The 27,543-nt window shown below is 39.1% G+C and overlaps 3 protein-coding genes across 5 annotated transcripts in view; 2 read left to right on the forward strand and 1 right to left on the reverse strand.

Moving 5' to 3' along the window:
* Positions 1–2,724: 2,724 nt before the first annotated feature.
* On the forward strand, positions 2,725–9,395 carry hnrnpa3 (heterogeneous nuclear ribonucleoprotein A3). Of its 3 annotated transcripts, none has more exons than XM_063498598.1 (11): positions 2,725–2,848; positions 4,130–4,252; positions 4,366–4,512; positions 4,611–4,821; positions 4,915–5,004; positions 5,112–5,183; positions 5,735–5,782; positions 6,022–6,159; positions 6,264–6,380; positions 6,460–6,527; positions 7,988–9,395. In XM_063498598.1, the coding sequence occupies exons 1-10, from the start codon at positions 2,843–2,845 to the stop codon at positions 6,510–6,512; spliced, it is 1,005 nt and encodes a 334-aa protein (XP_063354668.1). In that variant the 5' UTR covers positions 2,725–2,842; the 3' UTR covers positions 6,513–6,527; positions 7,988–9,395. The 3 variants fall into 3 exon arrangements, with proteins under 3 accessions (XP_063354668.1, XP_063354667.1, XP_063354669.1); XM_063498597.1 differs by lacking the exon at positions 7,988–9,395 and adding an exon at positions 6,630–7,328; XM_063498599.1 differs by lacking the exon at positions 7,988–9,395 and adding an exon at positions 6,630–7,328 and having other exon boundaries at positions 6,022–6,147.
* A 362-nt stretch (positions 9,396–9,757) lies between these two features.
* Positions 9,758–16,757, reverse strand: nfe2l2a (nfe2 like bZIP transcription factor 2a). Its single transcript, XM_063498528.1, has 5 exons — positions 16,558–16,757; positions 13,319–13,564; positions 12,949–13,038; positions 12,659–12,850; positions 9,758–11,676 (listed from the first exon to the last, which is right to left on the reverse strand). Exons 1-5 carry the CDS (start codon positions 16,591–16,593, stop codon positions 10,456–10,458), a joined length of 1,785 nt encoding a protein of 594 aa, XP_063354598.1. The 5' UTR covers positions 16,594–16,757; the 3' UTR covers positions 9,758–10,455.
* A 4,591-nt stretch (positions 16,758–21,348) lies between these two features.
* The window catches only part of agps (alkylglycerone phosphate synthase), a 28,767-nt gene continuing 22,572 nt past the window's right edge, over positions 21,349–27,543 (forward strand). Inside the window, exons 1-2 of the mRNA XM_063499221.1 lie at positions 21,349–21,577; positions 26,665–26,754. Coding sequence (XP_063355291.1) covers positions 21,390–21,577; positions 26,665–26,754 — 278 coding nt within the window. The 5' untranslated portion in view covers positions 21,349–21,389. The remainder of the gene's footprint in view (positions 21,578–26,664; positions 26,755–27,543) is intronic.

Here is a 27,543-nt window from a genome sequence, read left to right on the forward strand (position 1 = left end):
GCGAGGGCGAGGAAGTGTACACAGAGCATCCATCACACCACATCTGTGAGCGGCCGATACTGTTCTGTTTAGTCTCACTAACCCACTACACTCAGATCATGCCCCGCTGCCCTTGCAGGTCTCACATGTAGTTATAAAATTATGGCATAATTTATCAGCCTTGCAGCAATAGTTGCTTGTACAGCATGTCCAGCAAAGACATAATTAAGCTGAACAAGTAACACAAAAAGCAACTGTTTCTCTAAGTACCAAGTTACATTCTAAATACTTTAAGTGGTGAAAGCCACATATCAACAGCATGCATGCTATTAAGATGTTCTAAATAACACAAGAACTACTGAACTTCTCATTTACAACCATGCATTTCTTCCCCAGTCAGTAACTCTTAAAAATGACACGTAAACACGTCATGATTCTTCTCATTCTGTAAATCCTTGCTCCTACTGAGACTTTAAATGCTCTTGTGATCAGAGAAGTATCCAGATCAGTAGCTTGCAATTAAAAAGCAATGGCACACTTGACACGGATTACAATGGAATTAAATAAAATTCAATCATTCAAAAGCCGTTTTTTATTTAAAAGGGGTAAACACTGTATACCTAAATAGAGATGAACCTTTCACTGATATCAGTTACTAACACTAGCTTGCCTATTATTTCAAAACGGCTGTTGTAAAATGGATCTCTTATCACTGAGACTGAAACATTTATGTCTCAGTGATAAGAGAATGCCAACATTTTATTGTTGCATAGGTCAAGCAAATTTTATCTGCTGAATAAGCTCATCATATTCTGTATTATTAAGCACTGATTACAGTAGAAGTGTAATCTGGTAGTAGGTTAAAGTACAAATATGTCAAAAATGTACTCTTGCATAGAAACTCAGTATGCATTACTTTTCACAGTCAGTATATTTAAGGGACTAACATGAGTTTAACAAATTCTCCGCTGATTATACCAATCCCTAACCATACGGTGGAAATATACTATACAGTGATAGATTTAATAAAATAGAAATTTAATTTAAGGACTATCAGTCTATGAATGCAACAAGTACAGATAAGTAAAGACAGATTCTGGTATGCTGTTGTTGTTTTTCCTGTAGTGCAGAATGATGTCTTCTAATGTGTGTTGCATCGTGCTTCTTGTTTGTTCCAATACAAACAGGAAAAATTTATTTAAAAAATAAAAGCATGGCATTTGGACAGTGTTAAAGACCATCTGCTCTACTTCAACGGTGGTGGATGGGGCAGGATTCACACTCATCTTGCTAAACAGGCATCTGCTGCAACCAGAAAATGTATTGACCTTTATTGTCAGCAGCACCATTACCACGCTGAAATAGTCCAACGGGGCCCAGTTACCAAAGCAGAAGATGATTTTTATATGTTCACACACAGCAAGACCTTTGCAATAGAGCTTCCAGCATAGACAACCTTTATTTATGTAGTTCCAAAAAAAAGCAGGACCACTCTCACTAATGTCTGATTTTTTTTCCATAATTTATTGTAGACTGATTTTCCACCATAGAAAAAAATCTGTGTTGTAATGCACAAAAAAACTGATTAAGTGTCTGAAAGCATACATAGGCTGCAGCAGGACAGAAGAAGCCAAACATGGACTGGCTCTTGAATTTGAACTATGGACCGCTCATAAAAACTCATCATTAACAGTGTCAGTAAAACATTACCCTTTTTTTATTGGGGCTGTATTTTCCTCACATACTACAGTAAAGTTAATGACAGACATTGTCTAAACCATAAAACCGTCATATATTTGGAGATGCTGGTCAGCTTCACCAAGGCTTAGCAGCATCTGGCTCATAGATCATACCTGCCCAATCAAGTGTTCTCGTAAGACAGAGGAAACTTGAACTGAAAAGATAGATTTATGTCTCATTTCCACACTTTCAACTGAACATAATTATTATTAATTATTTTCATGCAGATATTTCTCAAACTTCTTTAAAGGTGCACTTAAAAAAAAACAGAAAATTAGAAAGTTGTAAACATACTGCCATTAAAATACTAAAATATATGATAAAACAGTGCCGATAAAACAACTTTGTAGGTTTTTAAGTTGTGTTGTGTTTGCTGGTGGGGGGAGCTGAGTGCTAAGATAGAGTAAAAAACGCTATATAAGAAGTAGCCCATATAACAGTTTGGTCCTCTTACTGAAATTGCTTTGCTTGTTATACTGTATGTGATAATAATCTTAATTCTAATCCTTTTTTTATTTTTATTTATTTATTTATTTTGCTGAAAATGCAACACAAAATTTGGAAGATGCCTGTTTTTAGGGTTTGGCTTGCATTGGAGTTATTTCTTTCTTTACTGACATTGAAGCAACGATTTACAGCCTAGATGGCATCAGCAGTTGTTTCACTGAAATGAATCAAAGCTAGGTTTGTGTGAAAAGAAATGTACCTGGGAGTCCAGTAGACACTGATCAGAGATGTGCCGGTTATACATGCTGCTTGTGCTGCAGACTAACATCCATTAGCAGCACAAACATGAAACATTGACTATGGAGGGCTTGATGGATGGAAGGGTTGATGGTTGGTATTCCAAGTCAACCAGCAGATGGCGCAAAGTAACATTGATTTGTTGCAGGAAACGAGGAGAGCAGTAAAAGACAGAGTGTACTAAGGTAACTTTAATCAGAATTAATAATATACAAGAAGCTTTATATGGCAGTCTGTGTTCATGAGTCATGGAGGGCATAGAGTGCTGTGTTTTAAATTCTGACGACTGTAGTTCACGATCGTCTTACGACCAGCATCAGCAACCACGCCGATTGGGTCACGTGATCCGCTCAGATCTGCGTCCGTGGACATCTGCAAAATGGAGGTGAGGTTCTGGCAAATGTTGCAAATTAAATACGGTTGTGTAAGACATGCATGGAGACAATGGCTATTCTGTAACACATACGCGACAGTGCTCAGAGGGCGTATTGTGTTGCATCATAACATGTGGCTGCTCTGTTGCTTTAAAGCTGGTCGCTTTAGCTAAGACTGTAGCTAAGCTAATGGTGGTCCAACAAGACTAAACGTACAGCTCTCCGGCTATGGAGCTGGAGAGCAGTATATTGTGTTGGGGTTGGCGCTTTCCCAAATAAATAAATAATCTCGCTGGAGTATAAACCAAAGGTAGTTATTAGAGCAAGTGCGTTTTGCTTGTTTATGTGTATATTCTTAGTGTTACTAGAGTGTCTGCGTCTGTCTTGAAGCGAGCTAATGCTAGCTGCTAAAGCTAATGCAGCTCAGGCTAACCCAGACTGTACTATGGACACGGACACGTTAGATGGTATATGCAGCATATCACGTAATATAATTCCGTGTGTTTTTGTTTTTTGAGTGTTGTAGTGTTTTTTTTTTAACTGAGTGTGTCGCCTACGAGTTAATGTCACAGTCTGGTATTAAGGGCTGACACTACAGCTGAACAGCCTAATTTCTTAACTGATAAATGTTCAAATATTTTTTTTCTCTTTGTTTAGTTTTTGTCTTTTCTATAAATGATATGTTTAGTCTCACTATTGAGGTAAATTTGTATATATTTTCCACCAGAACAGATGTGTTAGTCTGTAGGTGTTGGTTTAAAACACGAATTACATTTTATTAACAAGAACAGTAATTGATGTCTGAAGAAACCTTCAGTAAAACACTTTACTAATTAATGCTGAAGTTGAAATTTCAGGCTCAGAGTACGAAAAAACCACCTGTTGTGAAAAGCTGCCATATAAAAATATTGATTGCAGAATCCCATACATTTCATCTGGCCATTTATGCTTAAGAAAATAAAAATAACCATAGGAAATTTCCTTAATCCGTTACATACATCAATATAGTTTTTTTTATGTATCTCTGTTTTACTGAATTGTTATATTTGATGTCTTTTTTAATAGATTTCTATGTTTTTTCCAAGACACAGCGTTGTTTAAACAAAGACAGAAATTTTGCTGATTTAAAAAAGAAAGAAAGAGAAAGTGTCTGAAACACAATTCTTGTGTGTAATGTCTTACTTTATGGTTATTAGTACAACGTAGTAACAGCTTCTTACGTGTAGTGTCATTTCACAGTTAGTTTTCTGATGCATCTTTAACCAGGTGGTGTGTTTGCTTTTTTTTTATAGGACCGTGGCGCTAAAGAGCCTGAGCAGCTCAGAAAGCTGTTCATTGGAGGTCTGAGCTTTGAAACTACGGAGGAGAGTTTACGGGCCCATTTTGAACAATGGGGTACCCTTACAGATTGTGTGGTTTGTATTTTTCTCATGGCCTAGTTTTAAAATGGTTTCAAATACAGGTGACAATGTGTAAATGTAATAGCACACCACCTGAACTGTACCTGTTAAACCTGTTTTGTCCCTAGGTAATGAGAGATCCTAACAGCAAACGATCAAGAGGGTTTGGCTTTGTAACATACTCTTCTGTAAGGGAAGTCGATGATGCCATGAAAGCAAGACCTCATAAAGTAGATGGCCGAGTTGTAGAGCCCAAGAGGGCTGTGTCCAGAGAGGTAAAATAAAGGAAGAAATTAATAAATCCTAGACCAGAGCACAGTTACTACAGTTATGTTATTGTTTGGTGTGTACTTACAAATGCACTCCACTTTAGGACTCCAATAAACCAGGCGCCCATCTGACAGTGAAGAAGATCTTTGTTGGTGGCATCAAGGAAGATACTGAGGAGTACCACATTCGCGAGTATTTTGAGAAATATGGAAAGATCGAATGCATTGACATCATGGAGGAACGCTCCACAGGGAAGAAGAGAGGATTCTGCTTTGTCACTTTTGATGACCATGATACTGTAGACAAAATTGTTGGTATGGGCTCATTCAGATTTCAGAGTTAGCCAAACTGTTAGTAAACAGAAAGCAGTGAACAAACATGTAATGTTTTTCCTATTTTCCTTGAAGCCCAGAAATTCCACACAATCAACTTCCACAACTGTGAAGTCAGGAAAGCTCTGTCAAAACAGGAAATGAGTGCTATATCCAATAACAGGGGTAAGCATGCAATCAAAGGAAGATTAAAATTAGACTTACTGATTTGGCATGTACAGTATGCAGCTGATGTCATAAAAATCTTTAAAATTATACCTTTCTTTAAATAGGCAGGAGCGGGGGATCAGGAAATTTCATGGGCAGAGGTGGTAATTTTGGAGGCGGCGGCAACTTTGGCAGAGGTGGGTAGTTTGCATGTCAAGTCAAAGCACTTCTGGCCTTAAGCACATTAATTTGAAGTTTAAATTTGGGATGGAAGCACAGAAATCACATGAAAACTTCACAGTACTTGCAAACATTTCATATACGTGTGTTGTGGATGTCTATATCAAAGTGTACTGTGTGTTTATGAATTGATCAATATAAGAGACCATTTTCTCTCAAATTCTGGTGCCTATTCTAATATAAACCTACGATCAGTAGTCTTCAGTAGATTACTGCATGTAAAAAGACCATTTCAAATTAAGGTTTTGTTATGTGAGCAGAAGTAATACGATTTCTTTTAATTAAGGCATTCGGTTTTAGATAATAGGAGTCTAACTATGTTCAGAATCAGAATCGCATTTATTGGCCAAGTATATGCATTGTGTCTAGCATTGTGACAGTTCAACTGTTTAGGAGGGAGATGGCATGGGGAAAAAAAACTGTTCCTGTGTCGGGTGGTCCTGTGATGTTGATTGGGATCATTATAATATGTGATTCTTTTTGGTAATCTCTTTATCTTGTTTTTTAGGTGGCTATGGTGGAGGACGAGGTGGATATGGGGATGATTTTGACAATGGTGAGCCGTTTTTCAAAGGTTTTGCCTTTTAATAAGTTTAAACTATAGCAGGTGCACTGATTTAGGGGTCAAAAGTCACTAATGTGGTTATTTTAATGGGTTTAAAAGTCATGCTCACACAACTGGTGTGTCTGTAGAATACTCTTTGCAGTAGTGCCATGTTATAACTGTTTGTCTGTGTTATAGAAAAAAAAATCATTTATTTTTTTATTTTATTTTGTTTTTTAATTAAATAATAGGTCCAGGAGGAAATTATGGTGGCGGACCAGGTTATGGAGGTGGCCGAGGGGGCTACGGAGGTGGAGGTCCTGGGTATGGCAACCAGGGTGGAGGATTTGGTGGCAACTGTGACGGAGGCTATGGAGGTAATGGTGGAGGTAAAAGTTTTATTTCCTACAGAATTTTGATTGAATTGCCCGCGGGATGTGAATAGCGAAGGTGTGTGCGAGATAGTTGAAACCAAATTGACCTGCATCTTCAGGATATGGAGGTGGTGGAAATTACAATGACTTTGGAAACTATGGTGGACAGCAGTCAAACTATGGGCCCATGAAGGGAAACAGCTTTGGAGGCAGAAACTCAGGTGGACCCTATGGCGGTAAGTTTCACCCTGCAGTTTCTCGTAGTACATTCGGACTTCAAGTCTGAGTAACGGCATCGTAATTTTGCGACTGCAGGTGGATACGGCTCCGGTGGTGGCAGCGGCGGCTACGGCTCTCGGCGATATTAATTATTTAATGTTTTGGTAAGTTGAATTCAGCTTCACACCACCCTCGTAGCACAGTACAGAGTGAGCCCATAAAAAGTGCAGAATAACTATTTGTTCTATCCTGTATCCATTCAACAGGCTTCAGTTCTTAGCAGCAGAGGCGAGGAGGTGAGCAAAGGAATTGTCAGGAAAGCTGCAGGTTACTTTGAGGCAGTCATCTGAAAGCATTAGAGGAACACACAAGTCAGAAATTACTGCAGCTAAATCGGAGAAGTTTATGGAAGAAGGACTGTATACAAGACATGAGTGCAGATGATACTCTACCCTAATTGTGATAGATGTTTCCCTACTGAGCAATTTTTCCTTCTGTGCGTCTGAAGTGTGTGTGTATTGTGCCTGTGGTATCAGGGATAAAGAGTAAAGTGTTTTGGGGTTGCTATGTTTTTTTTGTTTTTTTTTTTATCTGAAGTCAGATCTAAGTATCTTTATTTTTCTTTTTTATATGGGTTAGTTTTCTGCTGGCCAATTAACCTTTGTCTTTTAACCTGGTTTTTGTCACATAGAATAATAATTTTAGGTCCTTAGATAAGATAGCTTTATACATTCATTCTAAAGTTATTATGATTTCACAATTGCAAGTGTCAAGTGTATTTTTTGATTTTGTATGTAAAGCACAGTGTGTAAATCCCTCGTAGTACCAGTGTCAATAATTACAAGCAGTCTGGAGTAGAATTAAGGGAATCCCTCACTCTTCTTGTTCCCAGCAAACCGAATTATAGATTGTTCAAATATTTTGATTAGTTGAAAAAGACCGAATAAAATTGTGTAGTAAAGTAACATGAGGTTCAGTGCATCTTTGGTTCAGAAAAAGATGAAATGAGTTATTAATATATCTGTTGCTTGCTTATTGTGACTGAAGTGTAGCAAATCAGCTGGTCCACAACTTTCCCATCTGGTGGAGTATTATTTAGGAGCTCTGTGAAGTGAAAATAGTGTATACATGTTGCATTCATGTACTTGTACCAGGGTCAATATAAAGGGAGTTTTGGGTAGTCCTAGTGAAGGGCCCAGACAACATTTACGCAAGTAGGATAACAGCTACAAGCACCAGCATTTTGGGCTTCAGCGTCACTAGTGTGGAAGATTTGCAGATGACTGTCAGACAGGACGTCTTCAGCCCCAGCACAGTGGACCAGTCAGCAGTTTGAGAGAGAAGGGAGAAGGCAGCATCGAGCACAACGCCCTTGGAGGAAGCTTGCAGTGTCGTGCCTGATAGTGAGCATCTATCTTTCTTTCAAGACTAGCTAAACTCTCCAGCAGCCGGTGCTAGTGAAGAAAGACTAGGACACACTGGAGGTCCTGTTGAGTCAGAGATACCGCAGTTTTACCCGCAAATACTAGAACTCAGACATTAAGAAGAAAAGGGAATGAGTATTTCTCAAAGCTGACTTGAGAAGATGGAACAGGTAAGAGTAACCATTTTGCTTGATTTACAGATGTGGAAAGAGGAATTCTCTTCTTGCTGAAAATCTGTAAAGACCTGATAACATGGAAGGTTCTGGATGGGTAAGACTTTTTTTTTTTTTTAAATATTGTCCAAGCCTGCTCATATTTCAATCTAATGCTGATTAAACAAGGTGCAAAACACAGGGTGTTGTAAGATAAACACAGCAGGTTGACCTTCAGTATTTGTCTACTTTGAACAGAATCAGCATGTGCCCTTCACCCCACTGCTCGGTACGCTTTGAAGCCAAATACTCTTTATGCTTATCATCAGTATATTTTAAAGCTCAAATAAAGGTGGTGGTGATTCAACACTTAAAACAGAAAGATTATCATGCATTCCAAGAAAGGAAATAAAAAAAGTCACTATATCTAACATATAGGTCTTTTCTTTTTTTTTAAGTTTTATAAGTAACTACTTTCGGTTGCTCCCCTACTTCAGAGGGTAGGTCTGCATATTTGATTTGGCCAAATCCTACACCCGATGCCCTTCTTGACACAACCCTCCGAGGGAATTGTATCTCCTTCCAGGATCAAACTGGGTAAATGTGTAAACCACTACACAAGGAGCTCCCATTTTTAGTTTTATCATGTATCAAACAATCCTAATCCCAAAAGGTGCAAAGTCAGAAAATCAACAATTATAATATTACAGTATCAATTCACACAGTATAAACTGTGACTTATTAAATAAGCACTTTAAACTGGAGGCTGAGGTTTTCTAGAAAGCTAACATATTTAAAAAGAAATGTAACCAATTTTTTAAAAGAATTGTTTTTTAAAAAAAACTATCAGCAGGGGTCACAGGCACATATAGTATTAAATGTGAGTATATTGGTGTAATAGATGAAAGCATAGCATTTTTCCGTACAGGCCATTTACAAAGTGCTTCCATTTGTTTCAGTTCTCAGAGTAGCCAAGTAAGCCAGCAAACTGAGGGACTTTTTGTAAAGTTTCCGTAATCATGACAAGTCCTCCTACGGCACATATACGTTGTAGTTTTTAGAACTGATGAATGATTTGTCATCAAATGCATAAAAATAAACTTGACATTTAATTATTTTTTAACTTATTTCTGATTTATTTGTATTCATGTTTGTGATACTTTGGTGGTGTTGTGACTAGGTGGACAAAGTTTAGGTGTCAAATGTTTTGATTCCACATATTTCATGTCTAGACTGCTCAGTATAAAGAACAAAAACGGTGCCCACTGTTATCCTGTCTCTCCCAGGATATTATCTTTGCAAAGGCATGTAAAATAACTAGCCTCATGTCAGGAGAGACAAAGAGCGAGTCAACGAAGGAAAGAAAAGAAAAAAAACTTGTTTATTAAGGGCACACCAGTGAACCATTTTGTCTACTAAGCAGAATATGTAAAGTGTGACTTATGTGTTTGAATAAAGGGATTTTTCATGATATGAGTGTTTTATTTCTTAAATTGTTTCTTTATTCCTCAGAGTAAATGTTATCGGAGCATTTTATTATTTGATTAACATGTGTCCTTGGAATTTTTTTTTTTTTTTTAAACTCTACCCTCCAGTTTTGTTTGCCACATGCAGAAAACAGGCTTGACAACCAAAGGGGAGAGTCTGTGTGTGAAAGTGCATGGCGTGGGGGCATATTGATTGAAGCAGGCTTTGCCTTTGAATGCACTTTCTCGTTGGAGTATTGTGGACTTGTCATTCATGGTTAGCGCTGAGCATACTCGACTGTACCTTGACAATTGTATCCTTTGTAGCGTGTCATAAAGAATGCCGTGGGTGTGAGTTCTTTTACCAGGAGTTTTAATAGAATAAAAAGATTTGGGTTTCTGTACAAACAAGCTCGCTCCTATACAAATTGAGCAGATTGTGAAAGCATTTCAATCCAGTGACGTCTTTGTGTCTTTACAAAATTCTATTCATTTGCTGCGCTGTAAGCACTTTAGCAAAGCATTCATGTCAAGAACTGTCTTGAACATGTGGTAGGTTATGCAATAGTATCTTAAAACTACATATCCATCTGGCACCAATCTGTTGTGGGCTGTGGCTGCAGCATAGCACGCAATATTCTGTTTTCAGTCAGCAGGAGACTAAGTAGCTATATGAATAGTTTATTTCAAAGCACAGAAATCAGAATAAAAAAAGGGGAGCAAATCATAAGGATAAAGTTATAAAATAAGTAACTGATTGAAATAATCATTAGCATACAGAAATATAATATATATACAATATATATGTACAAACAGTAACTTTTTTTTAATCAATCTCAGCAAGTGCTTATATTTACAAACTATTGGTTAAAGAATCTGTGAAGGTGTCGGAGTACAAAAGAAGTAAAATATAAAAAAATAGTAGAACATTCAAGAGAAGCAAAAACTATACAATAGTTCTGCTGAGCTATTAACGCTTAAAGCTGAGCAACTACAAAGTTATTGCATAGTATACTATAATAATAATGAAGTACCATATTACAAAGGAGATCAGTGTCTGTTGTCACTTTTAAAAGTCTTTTTAATGCGGGGAACGAGAAAGACGCTGCCATCTGTTGACTGCTGAAGAGAGTACTCTGATGGGGAGTAGGAATTTCCCTTCTCATCTCTCAACATGCCAAAGACCTCCAGGTACAAGTTGTTGAGCTGCCACTTCATTTCCTTCAGGTCTGTCATGTTCTTGCTCTTCTCACTCAGCAGGCGCTCTTTTTCTTCCTTCAGCGAGTCCAGCTCACTCTCCAGACCCACTATGTTCTCCATCTTGCGTTTACGGCAGTTCTGGGCTGCCACCTTGTTCTTTCCGCGGCGGCGTATGTCGCGGACCAGGGCCAGCTGGGCCTCGTTCAGTTGGTGTTTTGACATCATCTCATTAAAATCATCAACGGGGAGGTTGATAATCATGTCAACAGTAAAGGGGATTTTGAGCGCCTTGGCTCTCTGTTCGTCTCTGGAGAGACGCACATCAGAGCGTTTCTTCGCTTTATCTTTGGTGAAGGGGGCGTTCTTGTGGCTGCTCTCTTCTCCTGGGTCCACCTTATGTTTGGGATTCTTCTCCTGCTCATTTGGTTGCTGAGATGGTGTAGATACAGAAATTGCTGCGTGTGCATCATCTGGTTGGAAATTTAATGAAAACATCTCAGAGTAGTCAGACTCTGGGCTGCCAGGGTTCTGGTCCATCTCCTCCATGTCCGAGTCACTGCATCTAAAGGACTCGCTTCCATATGCAGATTTTGCAGGACTTGCATTTGTAGAGATCCCCGAATCTGAGTCTGGCTGTTCTGTTATTAGATTTTGCTTGCTTCTGTCAAAGGCATCTCCGGGTGAGAGGCTGTACAAATCCATGGGAGTGAAGGGGGCCTCGTTCGGGACATCGGACACGGCAGCACTTTCATTTCCTTCGAGCCCATGCTGACCACTGCTCTCTTCCAATATAGTGTTTTGATAAAATATGTTACAGAAACTTTCTGCGCCTAAATTGGCATTTAATTGAGTGGTTTTCACTTTTATCGGGCTGAGGCCATCAGCTGGAGCCATGCTGGGAACGGAGCTGTCAAATGTGTTCATAAACTCTGTGGGATCGACATTTAAACTGTTTGCTTTCTCATCTGTCATGGGGTAAAAAGAGTAGTTTGGATTCTGTATTTCAGGGCTGTCTTGAAGGGGATAGGTTGTGGTCTCCAGTGTGTCCTCCATTTGCATGTTGAGGCATTCCTACAAAAAAAATATTACAATTTTAAAATAAATGCACTCATTTTAAAGTACGGCTTAAAAAATTCTCAACATTTATGTGTGGTAGGATATTAAAAAGCCTACAAAAAAGACTTATCACACATTCAAAACTGAATGACTGTTATTAAGTGGTTTCATTGTTGAAATATTGAAACCTAAGATTAGTATGTTTTATAAGTATAATTTTACTCTATTAAATTTCTCCTTCTTAATCTGTTATCATCACTAAACAGGGTTTCAGCTAACAAAGTCTGAACCATTGAGCTGTTCAGTTGTTCCAGCTCCCTGTGCTCCACTGAATGCCGGTAGAGCTGGTTTTAGCACAAGATTGCCTACTGTGATTAACAAAACTATCCAGTTGTTGAAATGTCGGAACTTCCTACTGCTGTAAACAGAATATCTTATCTTCATGAAGCAGCTTTTACAAGTTTGAGCACAATTCCACTCAGCTTTCATTTCTACACTTTTAGTATCATCACCAACTAACTAGATTAATCCTGCCAATTCTATTTTATGGTTACAACCGCAGCCCAGTCCACTCAGTCAAAGGTCGGGGCAACTAATGGTGCAATGCTCCACCCACCAGCTAATGCAAATATGAGGTGCCTTGAAGCCGAGCTGATAAAGCAGTTAATGAAAATGACTTCACCTTTCTGCTACTAAGCAAAGATTTGAAGACACACCTCATCTGAGCAATCTTTTGACTCTGCGCAAAAATGTTAGTGGCTATTAATCATATGAATTACATAACCCCTGAGCAACCATGCTTCTAATGCTGTAAAATGTCTAGATGATGAAAGTTAGCCGGAGTATAATTAGCAGTGTGCACTGGATTCCTTAAGCAAACAACAATTGTTTGTCCTCTAATGTCAAGCTCCTGCCATTTATCCATTTTTTTCTTTTTGTATTTGTTCCACCACACGAAATGCCATGTCGCTGAGTTCGTAGAATCTCTGTGTCATACCTGCAGCTCGGGGAGGGACAAAATCTCCATCCAGGCCTCCTCCAAATCTGGGGACATTCCCTGTGGTGCTGGTGGTGGCAGCTGTCCTGGGGAGAGGGTGGCAGGTGATGGAGCTGGCTGTTCAGGGGACATCATCATGTTGCTGCTGATGGCTGCTGAGACAGCAGGTGTGTCCAGACAAACTGAAGTGTTCTAGGAGACAAAACAGATATGACAGTTTTTATACAGCTAAAAACGATGCCCAACAATCACGCGGTTCATTTCTGTTAATTTCTGCTCAATGTTCTTACCTCAGTTTCTTCTACAGGAAACGTCTCTGCCAGTAGCTGCAAACATTCATCGAATGACATGGCGTCACTTGTTTCTGTGAAACTGGCATTCTGCAACAGAAGTTAAAATACTTTGTGTTACTTTTTACCATCTAGCATCTACCAGCTTTTTGGCACACCATGTTTTAACAGCAGCACATGATTGTGTATTTATAGTGCTCAGGTCCCTGCAGAGCACTGATGCAAAACTGAAGTCCAACCTGTGCTGCTGCATTTACACAGGATGAGGTGGTAACCTAGCTACAACACAGCCAGAGCCTATAAAATGAGGTGGGAGTGGTGTACCTTTGACATGAGTAATGATGGAGCGTGTATGTACCTGTGTACCTACCTCTAGAGGTGTGACGGCAGGCTGCAGCGGGGCACGAGGTATGTACTCTCCCGTCTCCTCGTCTAGCTGTAGCTGTGCCAGCAGGGCCTTCTCCTGCTCCCGGAGCAAATGCAGCTTCTTCTCCTCCTCCAGCTCCCGCTGCCTCTGGAGCTCATGCTCTTTCTGACGGTGGTTGTAGTCAAACACTTCACGCCTTGCACCAAGATCAATGTCTTGCTTCCACAGTATGTCAATCAGGTCCATGTCCTAGAAAGACAGCCGCAGATCGGTTAACAGAGTTTGCAAGCAGCCATGCTGTCCTGCATAGGAGTGTTCTGAGCATCGGAGCAAAACAGAACGTCCCTGCTGCGAAGCGTGACTGTTGCACCTGCCACACCCTGTCCCTCAGTATCTGATCACCGACAACAACACAGGCACTAATGTCAAGGGACAGAAACTGCATGAATAATGAACGCATTTCTCTCCTTCCTCTGTTGTCACCACACACCAGCAAAAGACACATATCCTCATTTGATACTTTTTCCAGTGAAGGGAAGTAGTCATTGCTTATCCAGTTACGCAGAAGTGTGAATTTGTTTGTCGTATTCAGACTCCCACACAGCCAGGGATCGTTTTTTAGCGAGTACTTGAAGTTCAGATTTAAAGGATGGTTCAAAACTAGTTTAGAAGTTAAATCATATTACACCATTTAGAAAATGTGGCCATTAAATGTATGTGTTTAGGTAGTTTTAGTATACAGTATTATGGTTGGTGAAGAATATATAAACAAAGAACATATAAACATATAAACAAAGCAAGTAAAATTGGCACTGTAATTAGTCAATTATGATTATGCAGTAAATCTATAATGGTGTTGCATTTATACCTGTGTGTATTTGGCAACGGCTACATTGATGCCAACCTATAGCTACATTTCTTTGAAGGTGCTCAGGTTACGGCAAAGGCTACAGCGTAAGGTTTCAGAGAGGTTTGTGGTTGCAACGTACCTTTGTACCTAATCACACTATGAGGTCATAGATGTCATGCTGAGTGAAATTAAAATGCTTATTTCCTCAATTTCACCCTCACTAGGTATTTAAGTGAACTATTACAAGTACTACTAAATTATCTTAGCACAACAATAGTCTTGTCCTACATATATTTACACATTAGGCAGAGCATGTGATGACATTTTAGTAGCATTTCCTGTAGATTTCCCCTAACTTGCCGATTGTTATTTGCCTTTTTAAACAAGGATGTCCGAAGATAAATTATGCTGGCCCCTTCTCTGGGCTTTTAGCAGAATTTATTTACAGAAGGAAAGTGTTTCACAAGGCCCAAGGATGTTACATAAACCCGCAATACTGGTTTACACAAAAAAAAACTGAGCATGTGAGTTGTTTGTTCCTCAGATTTGGGTGTAAACATTACTTATGAGCTTGGGTTTATAATACAAAAAAAAAGAGAGAGAGCCTAGAGGACACCAAAAGGGAACTCAGGGAGAATAAAGAACAAAGCAGAACAATGTACAATAAGGAGGATGTGGGACTGTTTAGAAAAACCCTGTCAGATAATGTTTTCTTCACTTGTTTTTTTTTTTTTTAATAAAAACAGGATGAGTCACAAGCCTCCGCAAACTAATAATAATGGCGTATGAGCACCTATAAATACTTTAAGCCATTGTTGACACCATTTTCCTGACTACAGTTGTGGTGCTGAAGAAAAAAAAAAGAACCCACTAACCCTCTTTGCCTCTGTGTTGCATCAGAGCTATGACCACTGAAGGATTACACATTACTAAGGCTGCTCGCTGGTTGGAAGGTGAGCACACAACTAGACATTATGGTTTGTACAGGAATGAGGAAGTCCCTTAAAATGTCTGTGTGGGATGTCTAAACTCACTTCTTGAGGTTGCTGATGTTTTCTAACAAACAAAAAAAGAAGAAGAAAAGAAAGAAAGAAATAAAAAACACTCTTGTCTGTTGGTCACACCTAATAAGCTCATCAGACAAGTCACACCAGTCCTTTAGAAAAAACAACCACCGCAAGCCCAAAAAACAGACTGTTGTCAGTCAGTGATTTCAGTGTGGTTGTCAAATTAGCCTGTTGTTATAATGCAGCTTTATAAACAGCACATTCTGTATTAATGACAACTGGGCTCTGTGAACGTGGGTGTGCTTAAGTAATGGTGTCACAATCAACTGCCACAAGACATGGACTGGCACCAGAACAAGGGGGGGAAAGGCTGAGAAAACTACTTCCTGCACCTTGATGCCACACAACAAGTGTATACCAGTCAAAAAAGCTTTTACACACAGAGCCTTCAGAATGACAGTCACCAGAGATACATATTAAACTTAACAAGCCTTTAGTGTTGGTTGTTCATTTACTTATCTACAGTTAAACACAAGGCCCCGAAAGAGGGACCCGAACCTACTGTTGTATCATGCCTTTCTTCAACACCATTGAGTGGACATCCAATCTCAACTGTGGATGATGAAACACAGCTGCACAGCCATTTGGGCCCTCATCAGTCAACTCTGTACTTCCACTAACCCTCACCTATGACAAGCTTAGCGAAACACTGAACATGCGAGGCCATGTCACAGGAAAAAATAAAGTTCAACCAAGTTCAATGTTTTCATTCAGTGGATAAGAATAAAGCTAGAAAACCGGTCTACTCTAATATTTGGTCCCTTTTTTTATTAACTCTGTAAAACACGCAGCAGCAGTGAAAGAAATCATTCATGGTGGTTATAAAAGCTATCAGATATGAGATCACATGCTTTGAGCAGGAGGAGGGCGGGGTGGGCAGGGGGAGATGATGACACAGTTACGGCAAAAGCTTCAACACAGTCCAGGTTCTGTTTGTCTAACTTGCCAGGATAAAAGAACCTGTTATTTTATTCGGGCAATCGATCACAACACTAATATCTGAACCTGTTCTGTTAATGGGGATTTTTTTCCTGTCCAGGAAAAGCGTCACAAGTGGATGACTTGCAGAACTGAAAGACAGTTAACATGTCTAACTCTAAGACAGCCTGTCGGCGTAGTCTACCTCACACTTTTAACGCTATAACGTCTGTAACACCGGCGTAAATACACTAGTACTGTAATTTAGCTGTAATTTAACTGATAAATAAAAGTTTACGTAAAGTCTATCTCTCTAATAGCCCGCATTAAAAGGGAAGTTGACAGTCAATGTCACATAGTTTGTCTACTCTTTTCTAGCGATCACTTTTGAGAAATACTCTATTTACCTGTTGGCCGGAATGCATCACCTCCATTTCCATCATTATGGAGCACTGTCGTGAGGTTTTGAAATAAAAAAAACTCCTTATGACTGAAAGATTTGTGAGTTATTCCTTATACTGGATGTAAAAATGGCGAGCGGTCTGGAGGCGATATAGTCCGTCACGGGAGCTGAGCGACGAGAAGTGCTGCTTCCTCCAAACCTAATGAGCATTACGGAAATGATGGCCCTCCCCACCGGGATCGTCCCCCTCGCAGCGGCCTATGAGGGCTGGAGATAAGAACTGTGTGTGCGTGCGCATGGAGTCCATTTAACACAATAGTTGCCACGCAAAAAAATTACAAAATATATTTATGTGAAAGTTAAACATTTTATAATACTTTAACCATTACGTAATTTGCAACATGTTATACCGTTCGTTTATAGTCAGCGTTATATAAGCCAGCTCATAAAAGAAATATATATAATGTGTACCTTCTATTTTAACTCCGTCACGGACGTGACCAGACTTTGTTTGGTGCATACCTCCCCCTGCCGGTGACCGTGACCAGCGTGGAGCTGGAGACCCTGGGGCCCTGATGTTCCTTGTGCAGCTGGGTAGACCATCACAAAATCATAAAGAGAGATACAGAACACCCAGTTTAAAGTTACAGTCCTGCATTTAATGTTTTACTTTGAAGTTCAGACCTGTTAGCGGAACAATACCTATATGTGGTAAAAGTCCCAGTGCAGAATGATTCCTGTTAGTTTATATGTTTTTGTTTGTTTATTGGTTTGTTTGTTTTTGGAGGGGAGGTAGGTGCATAAGATACTAGTTCAAATGGGTGGAACTGTTACTAACATCTTTTGGCAGGAGGTTGGGGTGTGGGAGTCAGACTCTGCCATAATTCACTGGGTGTTCTAATTGGAAAATCTTCATCTGTCGAGTAATGAATCATTACAGTGGGTTAACTAAATGTGCTACAAGCTAAATTATTCCCTGTTACACTATTTCTCATAAAATTAAACAAAACTGAAGTAATGATCTAAAACGTGTAAGTAAGGAATCTCAAAGATTTGCAGATCTGTAATTCCTTTCCATTATCAATATATATGTTGTATTATGTAGTGGAGAAAAAATATATATTAAAATTTTAACCATTATAATGCAGAAAAGGCTATTCTTCAAAAGTGGTACATATATGAAGTTACTGCTGTGTGTAGGGTGTAGAAAAGTTGTTTAGGTTATATTAATATTTTTATTATTTAGCCAAAATTTGCTAAGCTTACCGAAATACTGCACATTTCAGTACATTATGCAAGTAAATATGCAGGTTTTTCCTCCATTTATGGGGCACTTATCATATGGTTAGTAAATGTATAGAATATAGTGCAATAATTTTAATGCATTTTATGCTATTTAATACTTATTCGATAGATAGATAGATAGATAGATAGATAGATAGATAGATAGATAGATAGATAGATAGATAGATAGAAACTAGTTAATCAATAGTAGTAATAATATAATATTCTAAAGCATAAGGATATTGGATCACTCTAGGCCATATAGCTGTGTTTCATAGCTGCTTTTTATTAAGGTACGGTCTAATGATTTCTTTCACCACATGTGCTGTAGATTATTAACATTAATTATTAACATTAATAACAACATCAAACATTGATCCACCTTGACAAACTAGAACATTAAAATGCTATTTTAACAGTAAAGCATATCCATTAACAAGTTAAGAGTATGAAAGAGGACATTCTCCATAAGCACTACTTTTCATTCAGCTAAATGTTATTGGTAATTCCTCGGACCTTTCCAAAAATTGGAATGTGGGTTATGATTTATTATTACTTTTCCACTTCCTAAGTAGGCTAAAGGATATAAATCTTCTCTCCACACTGGTGGAGAGCACAGGTATGCAATAAACGTTGTAGCAGTCGATCTAAGATTCGCCCATTTAAGAACATTAAGAGGAAGATAACCCAAAGAAAAACCCTCATTCTTAATCACATTTGAATCATTCTGAAACCTCGGCGTTAGTAAGAATTCGAAACCGAGGTGCCATTAAGTGGCTTTTCAGATATGCCCGCGTAATAAGACAGACTTGTTCCCGGTTGTAGCACCCATCTGTGAGGAGTCTCGCACTAAAGTGCAGCTCGCTGTGCCACTACGTGAAATTACACTAAAAAAGCCTATTTTTGCCTCGTGCGCGCTCCTGAATACGCGTTCACGTTTGGCAGCTCCACGTCGACATTCTTCCAGCTGCATATAGTGAACTGCACAGCACTGGGGGAAGAAAAGGTAAAAGCGGCGGCGGCCACCTTACGATTAGAGCGCTGCAAGTCCGCCGATGGACATCAACTGCAGTGAAAACAGGCGTTTGCAATGTGAATCTATCCGTGGCGTGCAAAGTCCTCAGCCCGCTTTCATCTTTTGCATTTTATGATCTAGACTGTTTTCCCCTCGTGTTGGATTGCAGCTGGTCCCTTGTGTCTACCTATATCAGGTACAGTATGACTCGCAAAGCTCACTTTGCCTTTAAAATCGTACTTCTTAAAGAAATAATCGTTAAGATTCCGGTTGGCACGTTGCAGTGTTGATTTTGAACGTTATTTCTGCACTTCTGAAGTTGCTGTCATTTGGTTGCTGATGAAGTGCCAAGTTTCCAACTACATTCAAACTGATAGAACTCAATACTCCTGGAGCTCAGCTGGCCTTCTGAACTTTCCTCATTGCTATCATATCACTCTTTTGTAAATGGGTTATTCTCAAGGGCCTGTTTAATTCAGAAAGTTGTTAAAGCTCAACAGGTAGAGTCATTTATAACCCTGTGGTACTTGAAGTGAAGTAATCCTTTCAAAAAGGTATCAGCAACACTGTAAAACTTAAAATATGCCAGCCAGGATAGATGCAAAATGTAACCTTTGCAAGCAACCAGATGGGCAAGACTAAAGAGGTAAGTAAATACACTCAAGAACCATTTTTGAGGAGGGTGTACTGCAGGATCAACTTTTGCACACACCCAAATATTATTTAGGTCTTTAATCATTTCTGTATTGCTAACAGCGTGTAAAAAGACACCACCTGGCCTGCTATATACCTGTGTGACTCTAGGGAGGAACCACCAAACAGCTCGCCTTTCTTTAGGCCCGTCCTTAACGCATTTAGATCTTAGCTCTGCTAATTTGAGCTGTTTTCTGTTATATATTTTTCAGTGGAGTCAGTATAGTGAAAATAAAAAAGATAATACAACATGGCTGTCCTGTTTTCCCTTGCTTTTGTGCCTTGCTGCAGGTTGAAGGAGCACACAGTCATGAGGAGGATAAGGTTCCACACAAGGACAAACCTATGAGGTGGCACTGTGGCTTTCCAAATAAAGTTCTGTGATACACTTAGACTCTAACTGCCCGCAGTCAGTGCATTACAGAACTTTGTTTTGGAAGCTAATACTTTAACCTTTTGGAAATAAAACCTCAAACATCTGGACATTTTAGTTTATAGAACGTCTTATTGTTTCTGCTGGCAAATGTTGTGTAAAATAAAGTTTCTATTTTAATAATTTTTTTTACAGTCTCTTTCCTTCAGTACTTTAATCCTAATTGATATGTACTTCACAATAATGTTGCTTGTGGTGTATTCGTTTTGTGTCAAATCATTAGTTTAAAAGCAGCCATGTGGACCATATGGAAGCGCTAGTCACGCTGGTCAGGTGACTGAGTGGAGGTGAAGCAGAAAGGTAAACAGTGTTGACTGTTTCAAGTTACTCTGTTTTTACAACCACATCAAAAAAAAGTGCACACATGAGCAATTTTAAGCATCTGACGATGCAGCCATAGTAAAGGTAAATCATTACAGATGTACAGATGTTCTAGGATTAGTTTAAATCTTTAGATTTGGATTCGTCTTACATATACCTGGCTAAAACTAAGACAATTAAAAAATTCTGATACTTAACTTACAGGTTTGCTGAATTGCATGTTTCCACTGTTCACTTTCATGCATTTGTTTCAAAATGGTGTTTAATGTAGGATATAAGTGCTTCTTCATAAACCCGATAAACTCTTTAGTATTCCAAACAGAAGGGTTACAGTTGTTTTATATAATTAACTAATTGCATTTACTATCTCAGCCACAAATTGTATACTGGGCTCAGCTATATAAAAGATGCCTCAGCAGTAAGTGTAACATATGGAACCAGCCCTTTACAGTCTATGCTAATGTTGCAATGCATGCTGGGAAACGAGTTAAATGGTGCATTCAAACACTTCTCGGTAACTCCTTTCAGAATGAGGTGGGAGCTTTGCATTGATGTCAACGGTTCGTTTAAAGGTTGATGGATAAAATAAATAAATAAAATGTTTTATTCATTTATTTATAGTATGAACCTTATGGAGATTGTAGGCACAAGTGCAATGCTTATCGCCTAGAATCGTGAAGTTTTCTTTTCTTGGGTCCTAAGATGTGGAAAATCCTTAATCCACGTTCCAAAAGCTAAACGTGTTATTAAAATCTATAAAAACGCAAAATGCTTACACTTGAGAAGCTAGAACCAGTCCATGTTTAAATAACTTCAAAATAACCTTAAAGAATGCGCTGACCTATGCTTTTCTTAATCGACTTACCGTTTTCATGTATAAACTAGCCCTGTGTCTAATAACAAATTAATTTACCCAAAATAACAACAATTATTTTGTATTGTATGCTTTAAAATCCTAATTTTTAAATTTAACACTCGCGTGTGGGGTTTGTTATTTCCTATAGGCATTGAATGTGCCACACTTTCCCTGCTCTGACCTCTGACAGGAGCTCGCGGATCTGCTCCCTCCCTGTACAAACACGGAAGCAGCATGGCGTCCAACAGCAGCGGCAGCGATAGCTCTGACAGGCAACGCATTGCACAGCAAAGACTGAGTGTAATTGCCGGGCATTTACAGAGACCGGTGGAGGGTAACTCGGGCATCCTAGCCGCGGAGTGCAAAGCCCAGGGAGACAAGCTAGATGTCTCCAGCGAGCGGAGGACTGTGCCGAGGAGGAGGTACGAGGCTGTGATGGAGCGGTGGACGAGGGGGGCTTATCCGCTGTGGTTTTGGCTACTTCTTAAGTCAAACTTAAGTGCATTACCAGCTAAACATGAGACATTTGGGTGGCGTGCAGCGGTAGGCTGGTTGCTGTCTCCCCACTAGACATAAATATCTGTTAGAAACGTAGCTGAAGCGGAGTTTGGTTAGCTTCATAGCTAACGTTTCTAGGCTACAGAGCAGCCATTCATTTGCTAAGGGGTGGGTGCGGCTAAGTGTAGGAGTTTTGAAGAAGTCGACTTTCTTAAAGTTTGCCAGCTGTAACTTTCATCCACTCTCGAAGTACATTCTTTTATTTGTTATGTAACTATGTTTCCTTTCAGTGAGGTCCTTAGTGTTTGATTAATCCGATTTGATATTCATTAACTGTTACTGAGCTGTCCGATTTAGTGGGGTTGATAAGCGGTTCTCCTTTTTGGAGTTGACCCGTTAGCAGGTTCACCAAAATTTTGTCTCTTGTGAGAAGACATCTTGGGTAAAATAGTAAAGCAGCCTGTAGCTAAAGTGTAACAACAGTCAGAGGAGACAGAGAAACTTCTGTCTCTTCCGTTGCTCTGATTGGTCAGGACAAGTGGTGGTCTGACTTTCAACCTATTAGCAGTCTAGTGCCTTTTGAGGAACCCCCACCAGAGCACTGACATCTAGTGTCTGTGGCAGATAACAACAGCTAACACAATCTGGAAAAGTATGTGCATCTGGCCTTGTAATGCGTGCCCCTTTCAGGCCAGTATGACACTGTGATAATGCGGCTAAATATTATGTCTTATACCCCTGTCTGCTATACTTGTGATAGTTTGATAGTTAAGGAAATGCAAAGCAAAAACAGTTACACAGCCACTAGCTATCTGCCAAACTTATAAGTCAAAGAATCAATTGACAATGTGAGACTAAACTACTTATATGGTGTAAGAGAATTTTTGTTTCAGTGGTATAACTACACTTCTTTCATTCAGTCCTGTTAGTGTCTCATTTAGAGTGAGGCAACTTATCTTGTAATTTAAAGACACTACAGCATTACAGATGGAAGCCCCAGGGACTCTCTTATCAGCAAGTACTTGGTAAGACTAGGGAAAGAATTTCCTTGTGGTGAGAGGAAACCAAAGTGAGATGCCAAACACGTAATACAAGAAACACTTGGAAGGTTGGTTAGTCCCCATAGACTGGACACATACAGTTCCAGAGCCAGAGGTGCTTAAAGATGATAAGTACAAACTGTGGCAGATATGGTATTTGAAAATGTTTTGCATCACCCCTTTTTGCTATATTTTGCTAGGCAAATATGAAATTGGTAAAGGAATTTATCGAAACATGTACAAACTTACATGCAAATACAGCATATAAGTCAAAAACAGTTTGTACATTTCTAACAAGCTTGAAAGTCAATATTTGGTATGACCACCTTTATTCTTCAACAGACCTTAACCTTTCTTATTTAGCATTTCTTGTCATTTCTTTTAGTAGTCTTTGGGAATAGTTCTTCAGGCTTCTTGAAGGAAATTTAGAGCTTTTTTTTTTTTGATGATGATGATGGCTACCTTTTGTTCAGCCATCATCTATTTTCTATCAAGATGGTCCCACACTGCTTCAGTAATGTTGTGCTCTGGGGGGCCCAATCCATGCCTGATAGTTTTCCATTGTGTATTTGTTCTATCCAGATATATAAGGTATGCTTTTACTGCTTTGGCAGTGTGTTTAGAATGATTGTCATGCTGAAAAATAAAGTTGTTGTCAATCAGATGCTTTCCAGATGGTATTTCTTGGTAGATCACAATCTGACGGTACTTTTCAGCATCTATAATTGTATCAATTTTGACAACACCACTGGCTTAAATGTAGTTCCAAAACATGACAGAATCTTAACCATGCTTTACAGCTGTATATTGTTATACACCTCTCCTGACCTTCTCTGTGCTATTGATAACAATTTAAACCAAAAACTTCACATTTGTAACCATCACTCACTGAGACCTGTTGCCCTTGATTTTCAGCCCAGTTCTGGTGTATATTGGCATACCTCAGTCTTTTTTTTTTCCCCACACTTTCCCTTCTTTAAAAATGGCTTCTTGACAGCCACACTTCCACTGAGACCCTTTCAAATGAGACTTCAGTGAACAATAGATGGATGAACTGAAGGGCCAGGTACATCTCCCAGGTCCTGTGCTAGGTCCTTTCTCGATTTTTTTCCCCCTGTTTCTCAAGGACATTACTTTTTTATACTGTTTATCTGGTAAAGATATCTTTCTTGTCCTCGACTTTTTCCTCTAGTTTACTTTTTAAGGTTAGGTGCCAAGTTTTTGTGTAATAGCTGGTTGGGAATCACTGTGTTGCTGCAAAAAAATACAATTTTAATTTTTAAATAATTATGTGTTTCTGTGACAGGCTGCTACTATGTTTTTTGGTAAGTTTTTTAATTTTTTAAGGACCTATATAAATACAATTTATTATTAGTATGCTTATTTTTGTTATTATTAAAAGTTTTTAATAATAGAATTTCAAAATTGATTGTTAGCTTAGTTGAGTTAGGCAGCTTTTTATCCTTAAATGATTCATAGATCAGTTTTATCGTGTAAGATAACGTTATCTCACTTTCTTTTGTTACAAAATAAGATTGTCAAGCACACCAACAGTAAAACCTGCCGTAAATGTTGCCATAAGATTGAGTCAGTCTTTGAATCGGGTTAAGCAATTACCTGCAGTATAATTTTTTTCCTCCCTCCCCCAATGTTAAGTGGATTAACAAACAGAAAAAAATTCCTCTGAATATGCTCAGGTACAAGGACTGGGCTGGAAATGAGTGAAAAACAGCCAATACCCAAAGAAAAACTTTAAAAGACTGAAGAACTATTGCTCAAAATCACTTAAAAAATACAAAGGTCTGGCTCTTTGGATGCTAAATATAAAGAAATAATTGGCAACTCAAGACTTTTGCACAGTACTGTTGATGGCATCTAATAGTAACCCATAAATGAATGGAAAATGAAAGTGAAAGAGGAGAGTAGGGAAAGGTACTTAATGTCTCATGGCAGGAATCCAGCAGCCTGAGCACATACCAGCATAACTGGTGGGGTTGTTAGGGTCACCTGATCCAATCATAATTGTAAGTTTTATTAAAAACGAAATGTAAGATTCATTGAAAGATGTGATTAGATCCTGTTCATTCGAGGCTTTGTGTGTGATGAGAAGCATTTTAGCCTCTGTTTTAAAAAGCATGTTTAAGCAAGAATCTTGATGTACAGGTTGTGTGTTCTCCCCAGTCCTAAAGCGGCAGTTGACAAGATGTTGTGTCATCACACATGTAGTAATCTTTCCGTGAGAGTGAAGTAGATTTCTGTCACGCCTTTGGGCTTTGTTTGTTAGGTACTAGAAAGTAGTATGAAGAGCAAAAGTCATGCAGGAAACGGGTTGAGCAAACGGCTTTTACTTGTGAAAGGCCTCATTCACTACGACCGTCACATCTACGAGAGTGCATCATTTTAAGGCAACTTTACTTTTTATGGATCAGAAATGTTTACACGGATTTGCTTCTCTATCTGTACAACATATGGCGTCATCTATCTTTAGACCTGGTTTTGATTAGAAAGAAACACTTGGAAAAAATCTTTAAGGGAGTGTAAAAGAAGAAACTTTTAGAAGTACAGCTTCCAGGATGGACAGGCATGTAACAGATGTTGTGTGGAGACAGAGTTGGGGTGCACACAGACAGGGGTGCAGCTTATCAAGACCTTATGCGCTTTCTCTTTAAACCAGTGGTTCTCAAACTTTCGAAATCAAAGGAAGCTCAAACTCAAGAATTTTTATCAATTGTTAAAAAAAAGAATGTATACTGTAAAAGCATAATAGCACTTATTTTCTCATTACTTAACTGTATATTCTCTTATTTTCATTTGCCTTACTTCCACATGTCCATGTCCACTCAAGCAACCCTGCCCCACAATTTGAGAATCATGGCTTACTAATAGCCTGAAAGAGAGTTTCTGTTTTTTGGTACGTGTACTATGAAAGTTAGTAAGTAGTCTGTACTTACTGGCTTACTGCCAAACACAGTGTCCAGTTATGGAGACAGTTTTATTTAGCATGTATAGCAACTATTACACTCTGTCAGTGGTGGTGAGGGTTCATTAAAGTATGACTTAGTGTGTCACTCCTGCTCGTAATTTAGAGAAAACCCCATTTTGGCATGTGTTAATCTTAATAATGGCTTTTATGCCAACAGTAGCATGCCATCCCAAGTGACCCATGAGTTATTATTGATCTGTACATGCTTGTACAGCTGTCTTTCTTTAAGAAGTACAGCACACCAGCTTTGTACAGTACAGTCACAAGGCGGTAAAGCCAGCATTTGTATTTTGATATCTCAGAACAGTAACAGAATAGTGACAGTTGTTGAAATTTACATCTTTGCAAAGCAAGCACAGCCACGTAGTATCTGTTGGCTAGTTCCCAACTTGGTTCCTGTTTGTACAGTGAAAAACACAAAGCGTAGTTGGTGTCTACGTGCCATTATTGTTAAGTGTAGCCTGGAAGTTCAGCACACACATTTAAGTCTAATCCTAAAAAGCTGAGGAGTGTTAAAAGTAGCCGTTGAAAAATGTCTGATTGGTGCCATAAATGTAAAATATCTAGTGTTTTAAATGGAGCTCAAGGACTGTATGCTCACTTCTTCTGTGGATGGACAAGTTGTTTGAATGTGTTGCCTTTGCAATACTAAAAGAGCCATGTGTTTGCTAACCTGTGGCCAAAGCATTTGGGTGTGCCTGTCTGCAGCCTCCCATTTTGTAAATTTGCCACTTCATAGCCACCTCAGGTTAATGGAAAAGCTGGGAATGGCTTAATAAGATTAAGGGATATTCTATATGTCTGGCTTTTCAGATAACATCATGAGGTTGTCAGGAAGGATGCTGAGCCAGTATCCAGCCCAGAGGGACTGGGATGGCAAATTAACCAGGGCACCACACCCAGGAATAATCCCCACATGTTCTATTGTAACTTTGAGTGATAATCTGCCCGAGTCCTAACTTGTACCTACATTCATGTTTTTTCACAGACAGGAGATTATGAAATGGAATGGCTGGGGATACAGCGATTCAAAATTCCTGTACAACAAGAAAGGCCAAGCAGAATTTACTGGAAAAAGGTAAAGTATGAGAAAGCACCCAGCACTCTTAGGTAAAGCTTATTCTTATCTGTTGGTGAAAAATCAGTCAGTACTTGGTCTCATCCACTCCCTCTAATCTAGTGGTAGCCACTGTGTTGAGCTTTAGCATTCATTCTGTTTGTGTAACTTGAGGCTGCAGCTTTGCATTGATCTTTTTTTTTTTTTTTTTTTACAGCCCACTACTTGAACCCAGCCTTTGAAAATCAGTCGCTGTCTCTGTGCTTGCTGTGTGCTCACAACAATGTGGTGCTACTGCCACCTAGTGGTTGGCATTTAAACTGTTTATTGTCATCTGAGAAGGTCACTGGTTGTGATTTTCAGCACTCGGGTGCCCATTAGCAGAAACAACTCACCAATTTCTTAAAAAGATTAGATGAAGATTATGCTGTCAGTTATATGTGTCTGATGGTAAATGCGAATGTAGGTGGAAGAAAAAATATACTTTTAATTGCTGCAGATTCCCAGAAACAAACTGTTACTCAGTCCAACTACGTATTCTTTATCCATGCCTGCCACGACAAGAGCAAAGGTGTAGGTGGGTCTTGTTTCCGTAATCATCACATCACTCTGGGAGAGGTAGCTGTGCTTGTCAGACAATCAAAACAGAGAACTGGCACAGTATGTACGAGCACATATTATCAAGCAAATTGTTTCCTCCTGTGTAAGCACTTACCACAAAGCCCTCAGGGCTTTCCGTGCCCTACCGACAAAAAAAGCTATCTGGGTGTTGTATATCAGCTGAAGCAAGGGTGACGTCCTCCATGGCTC

This window comes from Pelmatolapia mariae, linkage group LG16_19 (assembly GCF_036321145.2).
Source record: "Pelmatolapia mariae isolate MD_Pm_ZW linkage group LG16_19, Pm_UMD_F_2, whole genome shotgun sequence".
Classification (NCBI taxonomy): domain Eukaryota; kingdom Metazoa; phylum Chordata; class Actinopteri; order Cichliformes; family Cichlidae; genus Pelmatolapia; species Pelmatolapia mariae.

Bases quoted from the DNA above. Each gene is read 5' to 3' on its own strand.
- hnrnpa3 (XM_063498598.1), top strand. The intron at 4,822-4,914 runs GTATGGGCTCAT...TTTTCCTTGAAG, and splicing joins TACTGTAGACAAAATTGTTG to CCCAGAAATTCCACACAATC. The intron at 6,160-6,263 runs GTAAAAGTTTTA...CTGCATCTTCAG, and splicing joins CTATGGAGGTAATGGTGGAG to GATATGGAGGTGGTGGAAAT.
- nfe2l2a (XM_063498528.1), bottom strand. From the start codon at position 16,593: ATGATGGAAATGGAGGTGATGCATTCCGGCCAACAG. The intron at 13,039-13,318 runs GTAGGTACACAG...CTTCTGTTGCAG, and splicing joins CTGCCGTCACACCTCTAGAG to AATGCCAGTTTCACAGAAAC. The intron at 12,851-12,948 runs GTAAGAACATTG...TTTGTCTCCTAG, and splicing joins TTCCTGTAGAAGAAACTGAG to AACACTTCAGTTTGTCTGGA.